The sequence below is a fragment of the Pholis gunnellus genome (genome assembly GCF_910591455.1).
Source record: "Pholis gunnellus genome assembly, chromosome: 22".
In the NCBI taxonomy this organism is placed as follows: Eukaryota; Metazoa; Chordata; class Actinopteri; order Perciformes; family Pholidae; genus Pholis; species Pholis gunnellus.
In genome coordinates this window covers 17549261-17561639 of record NC_136549.1, presented here as the reverse complement: position 1 = coordinate 17561639, position 12379 = coordinate 17549261, and the positions used below count along the sequence as shown (strand labels likewise).

General features: G+C 39.0%; 1 protein-coding gene across 1 annotated transcript in view; it reads right to left on the bottom strand.

Moving 5' to 3' along the window:
- Positions 1-10005: 10005 nt before the first annotated feature.
- ptprb (protein tyrosine phosphatase receptor type b) overlaps positions 10006-12379 on the bottom strand; it is a 30861-nt gene continuing 28487 nt past the window's right edge. Inside the window, exons 35-40 of the mRNA XM_079183627.1 lie at positions 12147-12281; positions 11920-12042; positions 11676-11839; positions 11230-11365; positions 10769-10889; positions 10006-10678 (exon numbers count right to left, since the gene is read on the bottom strand). Of these exons, the coding sequence (XP_079039753.1) occupies positions 10656-10678; positions 10769-10889; positions 11230-11365; positions 11676-11839; positions 11920-12042; positions 12147-12281 (702 nt within the window). The 3' untranslated portion in view covers positions 10006-10655. The remainder of the gene's footprint in view (positions 10679-10768; positions 10890-11229; positions 11366-11675; positions 11840-11919; positions 12043-12146; positions 12282-12379) is intronic.

The following is a 12379-nucleotide window of genomic DNA, read 5'->3' as shown; positions in this document are numbered from 1 at the left end:
GACGGGTTTGTGAAGTTCGTGCTAGCGAGCCGGTGGGCGACTAAACGCAACAATTTTTGGGAATCAGCGAGTATGAGAAGAGGATCATGGGAAATCCACCCTGTTGCCTATAGATTTTCCACAGCTTTGCTTCCGGTTTTAACTCGACAAACCGGATCAGCGGATCAGGACTCTGGAACTGGAGTTGAATCCGACGACAGAGCTGCGACTGGATGGTTACGATGAATTACGAAACATTTCACTGTAGCGCTTACGTTCACGTAGTTTGTTTGTTTTCTTCCCTTTTGAGTCCCAGTAGCCGTAAAAAATGTAAATAGAGAGCCAAAGTCCTGACTCGACCTCGAGCTTCTAAGACTCAATGCAATCTTCCATTCTTCCATCGGTCTTTATGGACAAAGTAATTCATTTATTTAAAATCTATTTTATTTACTTGTGGGGGGGAATCATGCACTAATTCTATCAATACAGCAACAGAGTCGTGTCGAACAAACTCTAAAACTAATGTAGCCGTCGCTTGTTTTTTCTCCAGCTGTTTCTACTTTGATGGTTTTTTTCCATCACAGTTAAAGTCAGTTTTATTTTTACATCCCCAGATTTACTAATCTTCTCACATTTGTAGGACAGAGATTAAAACCTTTTCAGCAGCTCGAGGGGCAAAATATCTTCCTTTGAAAATAGTCTTTTATTGTGAAATATCTGCAGGAAGTGTGTGTGTGAAAACTATGAAATAAAAATGCAATTTAGAAGCGAATAGTACGTGTTGAGGACATTTTAGGTTAAAAAAAAATAGTTAATACAGATCCAGGGGAAATATTCATCGAAAGAAAACTGGGATATTCTCTGAGATTTAAGCGGTACATTAACGAGAAATAACTTGTGAAAAATATTGTGATATCTTTTTTCAAAGAACCACATCACTTTACTTTGTAAGGTTGGACCAAACCTCCGTTAAACACTGAGGCAACGTGAGCCACCAAGCGCCATGAAATTTCATTGCTCCTTGAGCAGAGTTTTTACGGTAAAAAGATGAAGGTCTTGAAAGATACGGAAACTCGTTTTCTTTCACGTTCTTTCTGTGGTATTTTACCAGCATGAATAAACTACAATTTTCACGAGTTTTTTCTCCTACATTTTTTTGCTTTAGTTTCACAGAATTTCTACGTATTTTCACGCAAATTTGTGAGTTTAAAATCTCAGAGAATATTTAAGTATTTTTCTCATAAATTTGTCCCGCGGCTCCGTATAGTTTTTTTAATCTTTTTTATTTATTTATTTACTTTTGATCCGATAAACGCGCCGTAAACTAGAAACAAGTTTTTTGGGGTTACATATATATTTAATGATAAACGAGCACTTTGATACGATAGAAACTATGTGAGTTTATCAAGTCGAACAATGATTCATTTCTTAGCATCCCCCCAAAAAAAACTGATTTCTTGATTTTCTTCGACCAGCGTTTCTTTTTCTATTTCATCTTTACAATTTTTAAGCTGTAATCTCTGTAGTCCTGCTTTTGTTACGGTCATGTTCTATTATTGTTTTTTACTTTAAGGTGCTCGACTGTAATCAAAGCTACGGTCTGACGTGCAAATCAAAATAAGGAAAAATGGTATTTTGTGAAAAGCTGCTGACTAGAACTATGAAATACACTTTATATTAGTTTGTTTCTCTTTCACACGGATAGAGTTCAAACTTGAAGTTTTTTTATTTATTTACTTATTTCTCTGTTGGCTGATGAAACTACAAATGTAAATGTAAACTAAATATGCAGAAATTTAAAAAAACTGTTTCTTTACCTCAAATTAGTTCAACAAATAAATAAGCATTTAATTTATTTTACTCTCCCATTTATCTTTTACTTGCTATTTCATTTATTCTTTTCATGATCATGTGGTGAAAAAATACTCAAAACACATTAATTTAGTAAACGAATGAAAAACACAGAAACAGAAGAATCCAACAGCTTCGAAGAAATATCAGGTAGAAAAAAGACAAGTGAATAAATACAAATACTCACTAATACTACTTTAAACTTGTAGTTTAGTCTCACACTGTTGGACCGCTCCAACTGATTTATGTTGTCAAATTATATATTTTTTCATTTTAATATAAAATCTGACTCTGCAGAGAAACAACCAGCTAGTAGAGAAAACACGAATATTTCTCTCTGAAAAATGTAAAAGAGCCAGTAAACAAGATTAAATCATTGGTTCATCAGAGGAGACATTAGTGGATCCTGTTGCTTCTGGAACTCTGAGCCGCATAATAGGGGAACTCTTTGAACTGGGAACGAACCACAGGCCTAAACTGGGAGCTCTGAGTCTCAATGTTGGGCGCTAAACTGGTAAACCTGAGTCTAGTTGTCGGTGGTTAAACTGGTAAACCTGAGACTAGTTGTCGGTGGTTAAACTGGTAAACCTGAGACTAGTTGTCGGTGGTTAAACTGGTAAACCTGAGTCTAAATGTTAGGTGTTGGAGACCTGTTGGTTTCGTCCCTCAGAGGCTCTAGAAGGTTTGTTTCACGGCCTGGAGGTTGAGTTTGGAGCAGATGTGATCGTAGTGGTTCGAGTTGCAAAGGGACGTAAAACCAGTAAATTAAACGAGAAGTTGAGCTCTGGAGTTTTGGGGATTTGATAACGAACTTGTGCTCGTTCTTCTGGCATGTTTTGGTTGAATATATGGTCATTGAATTGATTTTGCCTCATTCAGCTGCCTTCTTCCATCACATGTGCAGCATCACATTACATTGAAGTAAAATGTCAACCTTCTGCATGCAAAGTGCATCCTCCCACTAAATGTGCTGCTGCCAAACAAAAGGTTTTGATTATATTACTGGACTGAATATATTTTAGATTTGTATGATATTTCAGTTAAACCAGCAGATCGTAGCCGAAAGCAAAGTACACAGTTTAGAACTATTTGTTGCTAGCTAACTGTTAGCATGTGGGATGTAGCTTGATTGAGCATGCTAATGCTAATTAAGGAGTTTAAAATAATCTATTTATATTCATTCTTTATTCACTTTAAACAAATGGATTTATTTGGCAGATTAATTGATTCATGTCTTCTTGTGATGACACGGTGAAGAGTTAACACAGCCCGAGCTAATAACCGCTGCATTTTAACTTTATTCCCTTTAATAAGTTCAGATTACATTTTTGCAGCCCGACTAGTGGCGACATTCAAAGCCACATCGTATCAGGCAGCAGCCTGACGCAGCTCGGATCATCAGTTATGTTTCATGAATCCAATAACCCGTCGTCTCCGTGTTGTTGTTGTTTGTGAGTACGATAACTTTTCAAAGGCTGAGACTAAATTACTTTTCTGCCACGCAGCAGAGACAACAATAGATCTGCTATCGCCAAACATGATTCATCCTGCATCAGAGGGAGTTTTTGATCTTCAAGTCTCCAAATTCCCACCACCACCGTTCCCCCGGTCTAAAAATTACCTACAGGTTGCTTAGCAACAGCCACAAGGCCGAGTGACGCCGCTGCCAATAAAAAAAAAAAGTAAAAAGTAAAAACAGACGAAACTTGAAGTTGTCTTCTGTTCTCCTAGTTCTCTCCTCAGGTTCACATGTTTGTGTGATCAACTCTAATGTTGCTGTAGCACATTCTCACACTCGTGTTGTCGAGCAGAAAGCAGATTTTCATGATTTGTTTCTCAGCCCGTCTTCTGCAGAGTTTGACTGAAAACAAGCTGTGAATGTAAAACATTGTTGATTTGTGTCTCCTGAGGCGTGATGTGCATAAACAGGGTTTTATTATTCTTACAGAGATTGTTTTTAAAACTGATATTTTCCTCTTCGTTCTGGCCTCTCGCCCACGCTTGTGACTTTTGAGAAAATGCCTCCTAAATGCAGATTTCAGACGTTGACCATCAGGGAACATTCTGTGTGAGAAAGAAGAACAAATTTGTCTCAAAAGCATTTAAAATCGGTGATAAACATGCAAAATGTCAGAGTGCATCGCAAATGGATGTAGATTTTATAAAAATGTTGTTAATTAAAAATATTATCATCCGTCTTTAATCGGGATTAAAATCGTTCAGTAACTCACGGTTACTTTGTGTCCATGTGGAAACGATGACATCATCTCCTCAATCCGCACATTGCTCATTGTTGCTGTGTTTAACGAGCAGCATGCTCCACAAACAACAACAACAATGGCGGACAATAAAGTGAAAAACGTTCACACACATAAGAAACGATCCTCACCAGAAACATATACCAACAAAAAGATTTTGGCTCACGTCGTCTTAGAGGTTTTGTAAATTACAGTATGTTGTCATTTCTGCGTTAGTAGTTTCTAAAAATTAGCTTGAGAATCTGTTTTGTACCCGGGATAATAATATATTTAATATATAATGTAAAAACGTATCAATACCCTCATTAGGATAAAAACAAATATCCAGCGATGTTCTACAAACAGCCTTCTGATCCACAAACACCAGTTTCCAAAGAAAATGTCTTGAAATCTGTCTCTTCAGTTTGATTTGTTACATGATGTGACATTTAATGGCATCAGGAAATCGTACGACCGATCCTTTTACAATTTGAAAAGGGTTGAATGACTCCATGACTGCAGAGAGACAAAAGCAGGTTTTTAGTTTTCAAATCAAAAGTTATTACTGCATCCACTGGTTTTCACTTTTTCTTCCTGGTCTCCTCTCTCGTCTTCCATTTTTACCTCCTTTTCTTTACCTTATCTTTTCCATGTTGTTCCTCTCTACCTCCCTTCTTCTTACTGTTCAATGCTTTTTGCTCCCTTAAATTGTATCTTTCTTTCTTTTGTTCAGTTTTTGTTGTGTTGAAATGGCAAATCTGTTGAATAGAAACTTCCTCTATGAAAACAGAAACAAAATGTAACAGCCCAGTCGTCAGACCAGACGTTTTTGACTTTTACCCAGAAGACCACAGTTCATGTCCTGTGTGGAACGAAAAGTAAACGTTAAGTTTACGCTTGCTACATAATCTTACATAACAAAGTCTGCTTAGGGCTTACGTTGTTACGTTGCATTGTTACGTTGCGTTGTTACATCATGTTACGTTGTTGCGTCCTGTTACGTTGTTACGTTACGTTGTTATGTTACATTGTTATGTTACATTGTTACCGTATATTGTTACCTTACGTTGTTACATTTTTTGCTACATTAAGATGCGTTTTAATGTTACATTGTTACTTTACGCTGTTACGTTACATTGTTACGTTATTGCGTCCTGTTACGTTGTTATGTCCTGTTACGTTGTTATGTCATGTTAAATTGTTACATCATGTTAAATTTTTACGTCATGTTACGTTGTTACGTCATCTTACGTTGTTACGTTGTTACATCATGTCATGTTACGTTGTTACATCATGTCATGTTACGTTGTTACATCATGTCATGTTAAATTGTTACGTCATGTTACGTTGTTACATCATGTTACATTACGTTGTTATGTTACGTTGTTACCTTACGTTGTTACGTTACATTGTTACGTTGTTATGTCATGTTAAATTGTTGCGTCATGTTAAATTGTTACGTCATGTTACGTTGTTACGTCATGTTACGTTGTTACGTCATGTTACGTTGTTACGTCATGTTACATTACTTTGTTATGTTACGTTGTTATGTTACGTTGTTACCTTACTTTGTTATGTTACGTTGTTATGTTACGTTGTTACCTTACGTTGCTACATTACGTTGCTACATTACGTTGCGCCATGGTACGTTGTTACGCCATGTTACATTGTTACGTTGTTACATCATGTTGCGTTGTTACGTTGCGTTGTTACGTTGCGTTGTTACCTTACGTTGTTATCTTACGTTGTTACGTACATTAAGTTGCGTTTTAATGTTACATTGTTACATTAGGCTGTTAAGTTGCTTTGTTACGTTACGTTGTGTCATGTTACGTTGTGTCATGTTACGTTGTGTCATGTTACGTTGTGTCATGTTACGTTGTTACGTCATGTTACGTTACGTTGTTACATCATGTCATGTTAAATTGTTACATCATGTTACGTCATGTTACGTTACGTTGTTACCTTATATTGCTACATTATGTTGTGTCATGTTACGTTGCTACATTACGTTGCGTCATGGTACGTTGTTACGTTACGTTGTGTTGTTACCTTACGTTGTTATCTTACGTTGTTAAGTTTTTTGCTACATTAAGTTGCGTTTTAATGTTACATTGTTACATTAGGCTGTTAAGTTGCTTTGTTACGTTACGTTGTTACGTTACTATGTTACGTTACAATTTTAATCACTAAGTGCTGCTGACGAGACCTGACTAATTGTTTCACAACGTTAACCACGTGGTATTGTGTGTTTCTGCACGTGTGACACGAGGCTGATACGGAACGTATTCATGAAGCATATTTTTCATCCAGAAACGCAGATATTCAACACTTTCTGTGGTTTACAGAAACAGACAACATCAACATTCTCTCTGGCGACTGGGTTGTTTTTAAATCAGCAAAACAAAAATTAAAACAAAAACAAAAATTGTGTGATAGAAAGCTTAACGTTGATGCATCAGATCTGTCTCTGCTGGGTTTTCTGGATTTCCACTGAATCATCCGTGTACTCTCCAAAGAAAATGTAGCTTCACTGTAGCATTTATGTGTGTTTTTATGAGCTGTTGTCGTCTCTCTCTCCGAGATGTTAGATTTTATATCTGAAGCCATATGCTAAGCTGTGAACTGCAGTAGCAACTAAACTAAAAACTGTATTTTGTCGCTTCACCACAAAAACAGAAGATGTTTAATTATATTCCTACAGACGTGGTTTTGATATTTAATGAGATTTTAATGAGACTTTAGTTGATTTTCTGAGTTAATCCACGCTGTAAAGTTCAGTAACTGATTAATGACGTAAAGAAAATGTATCTGTTTGGTTTACTGTTTTAATATCATTGTTGTTGTTGTTTTCTTTTCTATCACACCTTTGTACCGTGCACTGTGTCGTCCTTCATCTCCTCTGAACCTCAGCTGTGTACCATGTGACCCAGGTAGCCGCTTCGTCCATGTTTTAATGATAAAGATGATAACTATAGTGCCTGATAGAGATCTTTAAATAAAAACACATTTTATCTTCAAAACGGAGTCGCATTCAGCAGGTATGTATTTATATATACATTTAGTTTGTTTCATATTTTTATATGCGAGTCTTGACTCAAGGTTTTTCCTTATTATATTTCAGTGTATTTTTATTTTTTATTTAACAATACTTTATTTCTTTAATGCCTCTATATATATACATGTATCTATATACACACAAATATTTAATGAATATTGTAAAAAATACAAAAGGTAAAATATGATCATACATATTTTTATTTATATATTTTTTTATCGTCACAATCAAATAAGGAGTCCCAAAAACTGCCCAGTCACACTGAAGGGGGGAGAGAGAGAGAGAGAGAGAGAGAGAGAGAGAGAGAGAGAGAGAGAGAGACAGAGAGAGAGAGAGAGAGAGAGAGAGAGAGAGAGAGACAGAGAGAGAGACAGAGAGAGAGAGAGAGAGAGAGACAGAGAGAGAGAGAGAGAGAGACAGAGAGAGAGAGAGAGAGAGAGAGAGACAGAGAGAGAGAGAGAGAGAGACAGAGAGAGAGAGAGAGAGACAGAGACAGACGCTTCGTGGATATTTCAATGACGATCGTTTGGTCGTGTCCTTCCTTTCATCTCTCCTCCCACTTCTCTGCTCTCGTCTTCATTCTTTCATTCGCAAATCAAAATGGAGAGAGTTGAATGGCCTCCAGAGGACACACACGCACACACACACACACACACGCACGCACACACACACGCACACACTGGTCTGAGTCACGCCACTCGTTCAATATAATCAATGAATGACTCACACTCACATTGACCCTCTCTGATCTTTGACAGCAGTGTTAATATCCCACCGCTCCACACACACACACACACACACACACACACACACTTAAGCAAAGTACAAGTACCTTGAAATTATACTTAAGTATATTCAATTTGTGCTCCTTCATAGTTCTACTCCACTACAGCTCAGAGGGAGATATTGTATTTACTGCAGTACATTTAACTGATATTGGAGTTACTTAGTGTTCAGATCTTTTTAAATGTTAAAATACTCAAATGCAAGTTCAAATCCTGCAATAAAGTGCTTTAGTAAAAGTACAACAATATAAGTTAACAATATATATTTTTTAATATTCAAAAAACGATTATATTATTAGGCTTTATGTCATTCTTTGTAATTTTATTAAAACAAATAAAGTATTTGTCACAGAAAAATATTTGTTTATTGTTTATTTATTATTATTGAGGCACTTCTCACAGTTTATCTCTAAAGTGGTGAAACAGCGCCCCCCTGGATTGTAATGTGTGGTGAACGTGGGTCAGAATGTGGTCAAACGGGGTACTGCAGTCATAAGAAAGTAAACGTTATTTTAATTATAAAATATAAAATATGAAATATAAAAATAAAATATAACTGCCTAAAAAACGTTTAGAACACAGTGTAAAAATACTCTATACTGCTATAAGTAAAAAATCAAGTCCCTCCATATAGACTATAGAGTATAGTATAGTATATATACCTCACACTTTATATCTTACTTATGACTTTTATGACATATTGACATATTTCACTACGTCACGGCTTAAAATGAGGGTTTAGTTTCAGGATTTGTTTTAATTTTCCTCCCAACACCAGCTCGTTATTCTCTCCTTCAGTTTAACAGCAGAGCAGCTGTTCTGCTGTCACTGGAGCAGAAACCTGTTTCAACACCTCAGCTCTTCTCTCTCTGACACATCAACATCAATATCACCGCCATGACATCAACATCACCGCCATGACATCAATATCACCACCATGACATCAATATCACCGCCATGACATCAACATCACCGCCATGACATCAACATCACCGCCATGACATCAACATCACCGCCATGACATCAACATCACCACCATGACATCAATATCACCGCCATGACATCAACATCACCGCCATGACATCAACATCACCGCCATGACATCAATATCACCGCCATGACATCAACATCACCGCCATGACATCAACATCACCGCCATGACATCAACATCACCGCCATGACATCAATATCACCGCCATGACATCAACATCACCGCCATGACATCAACATCACCGCCATGACATCAACATCACCACCATGACATCAACATCACCACCATGACATCAACATCACCGCCATGACATCAACATCACCAGCAGCAGCAGAACCTCGATCTAACGGAGCGCATTCATCAAACTGTCTGTGGATCAGGATCAGGACCCCTCAAAGGGTCGCTATCTAAAACCTTTTCTTGCAGTAAGCGTTCTCTGTAATTGTACATTTCTCGCCCATATGTTTTATTTTATTTTATTTTATTTTATTTTATTTATTTTATTTATTTTATTTATTTTATTTATTTATTTTATTTATTTTAATTAATTTTAATTAATTTTATTTATTTAATTTTATTTTATTTCATTTCATTTTATTTATTATTTATAATAATCACTCTGTTTTTAGCGAGTGTGCAGCTTGTAACTGGAGTTTTACTTACTCTTACTTACTCTTCTTCTGCTGTTGGACTCGTTTGTTCCTCCGGTGAAGCTCGTGGGACGTTGGCTGATTTCTGACTGCGTCTCCGGTACGAACGAGGACGACGAGCCGGAGGTTTGATGCTCAGCTCGGACTCCTCGACCCCCCGTGACCCCGATAGAGGCTCGTATCTGGGTTAGTTGTGCTGCGGCCTCAGCGCGCCCAGAAGATGCAGATCAGACGCTTCACACACGAGAGACTTTCTTCAAAAGTCTTCTTCTGTTCAGACGTTAACTAACTTTTTAAGACTTTTTAGGACTTTTCAGGACTTTTCAGGACTCGCTCTACTGCGACTCATTTTGAAACAAAGCTGGTTAGAATGAATTACAAACATGAAAGTAGTTTAAAGTTTTGTACAATTATTCAACTTAATGACACAACATGAGGAACACACACATCGTCGGGCTTTTCCTTTAATCAGCGTCAATAATCCAGTAAACTCTGATTTAAAGATGATTTACATTCTTTTATGTTTTGGTGATACAATGGAGTACAAATATATTTCTGATGATTAAATCATGAACAAAATAATACGACTGGTTTTATGTATTATACCAGGAATGAGTAATCGAATCCTTTAATCACTAATATCACGTAAAACCAACAGTTACCCCTCGTATGGTTCAAAAACAACGATCAATAAATCCAAAAAACTGATTTCATGAGCAGAAATCATTAAACATCCTGGAGATCAAGTCACAAATTAATCAAATATTCTTTGATTAAAAGAACGGCTTTTTAGGAATAAACAGTTAAATGTTTAAGTCTGAACGTTTATTCATTCTTGCAGCTACTTTACAATTGTTTGATTTCATAAATGAGATAAATAGAAAAATCTCAATATTACAGCATAAACAGTTTATAATCATATATATAAAAAAAGCATTACATCTTTATTTACATACAGCAATACGTGTCCCTTTTAAATAAACAGCTGATATGGAGCAGTGAGTGAGAACAAGATGGAGACGTTCAGTCAAAGTGTTTACTGCCCGTTAACGTTAACGTGAACACGACTCAGCGTCTGTTCTCTGTGAACTCGTCGTCGTCTGCTCAGCGTCCGGTGTAGATGAAGTCTGAGGAGGAAGAAAGAAGTTCCACGTTTATTAGAAACGGTTTGATCTGTGACGCGGCTCGTTAACATCAGCGCCGTGTGTTGGTCTCACCGCGGCAGTACTCCGGGTTGAAGTTCTCGTAGATGGGGTACAGAGGGTTCTCCTGTTCGCTGCGATGCTTTCTGGCTCTGAGGACGTCACGGACGCACTGATGCAGGAAGGAGTACTGGCACTGAAACACACGGGAGCGCTTTAACCCGCTGCACGATGATGTCATACTGTTCATCAATGAGCACCGTCTGTGGTCTCCTGAGGCGGAGTCACAGGAGACCACGAGGACCATCAGGGACCCCCAACCCCTCCTGCACCACAAGGCCTCATCGCTATATTAACTGTATGTTTACTCTTTTTAAATTACAGTTAATCATGCAATTATTGTATATATGTTATATTTGATCTTTGCACTATCTTATCTTTTATGTGTGTGTGTGTGTGTGTGTGTGTGTGTGTGTGTGTGTGTGTGTGTGTGTGTGTGTGTGTGTGTGTGTGTGTGTGTGTGTGTGGGGAGGTACCTCAGTCTGCACCATGTGTTGGCGGTGCAGCCGGAGGTCGAACACGCAGCCGTACAGGTCGACGGTTCCTTTAGAGTCCAACTGCTGCAGAACCCGATCCAACGCCATGAACGTCCCCGTACGGCCAACACCAGCACTAACACACACACACACACACACACACACACACACACACACACACACACACACACACACACACACACACACACAGGGGCTTGAACATGACTATAGAAACAATAAATACATTTGTTGTTGACGAATCAATCAATGGAGAGTTTTGTTAACTCTCAGCCGGTCATTTCCTCAATGAGACGCACACACACTCACACACGCACACACACACACACACACACACACACTCACACACACACACACACACACACACACACACACACACACACACACACACACACACACAACACGCACGCACACACTCACACACACACCTGCAGTGGACGACGGTGGCTCCGGTGCTGGGCGATCGGTCCACGTAGTCCCGGACCGTCCTGACGAACTGGATCAGGGACTGGGTGCTCTCTGGGACTCCGTGGTCCGGCCACACCGTGTAGTGGAAGTGACGCAGCACTCGGGGGAAGCTGCAGCCGCTCTCCTGTCGGCGGCCATTGATTACATGTTAGTGAAAGTCTGACAGCGCGGCGGGGAAGGTGCTAAGAGGCGGAGGCCGGGTACCGAGGTGATCCTGAACTCTCTGATGGTCCACTCCGGCAGGACGGACTCGGACAGCATCTGGACGACCAGCTCACCGTAGTACAGAGGCTCTCTGTCTGCAGGCCAGTACTGGTCACACTTCACCTGCCCCACACACACACACACACACACACACGTTTCATGTCGACGTGTCCACTAGACTTTGATATGAGAGGGTTCATCCTCAGAGGACCATGAACATCTCTCACCCGTCCCTTCTCCACACACTGCGTCACCATCACCACGTTGTAGACGCCGTGTTCCCAAACCATCCGCCAGAAATCATCCTTAGTGCCGGGCAGCGGGCCCTGAGAGGCCATGTACTCCCGCCGGTAGTTATTACCCTGCACACACACACACACACACACACACACACACAGGTGTTAGTGCGTGTGTGTGCGTGTGTGTGTGCGTGTGTGTGTGTGTGTGTGTGTGTGTGTGT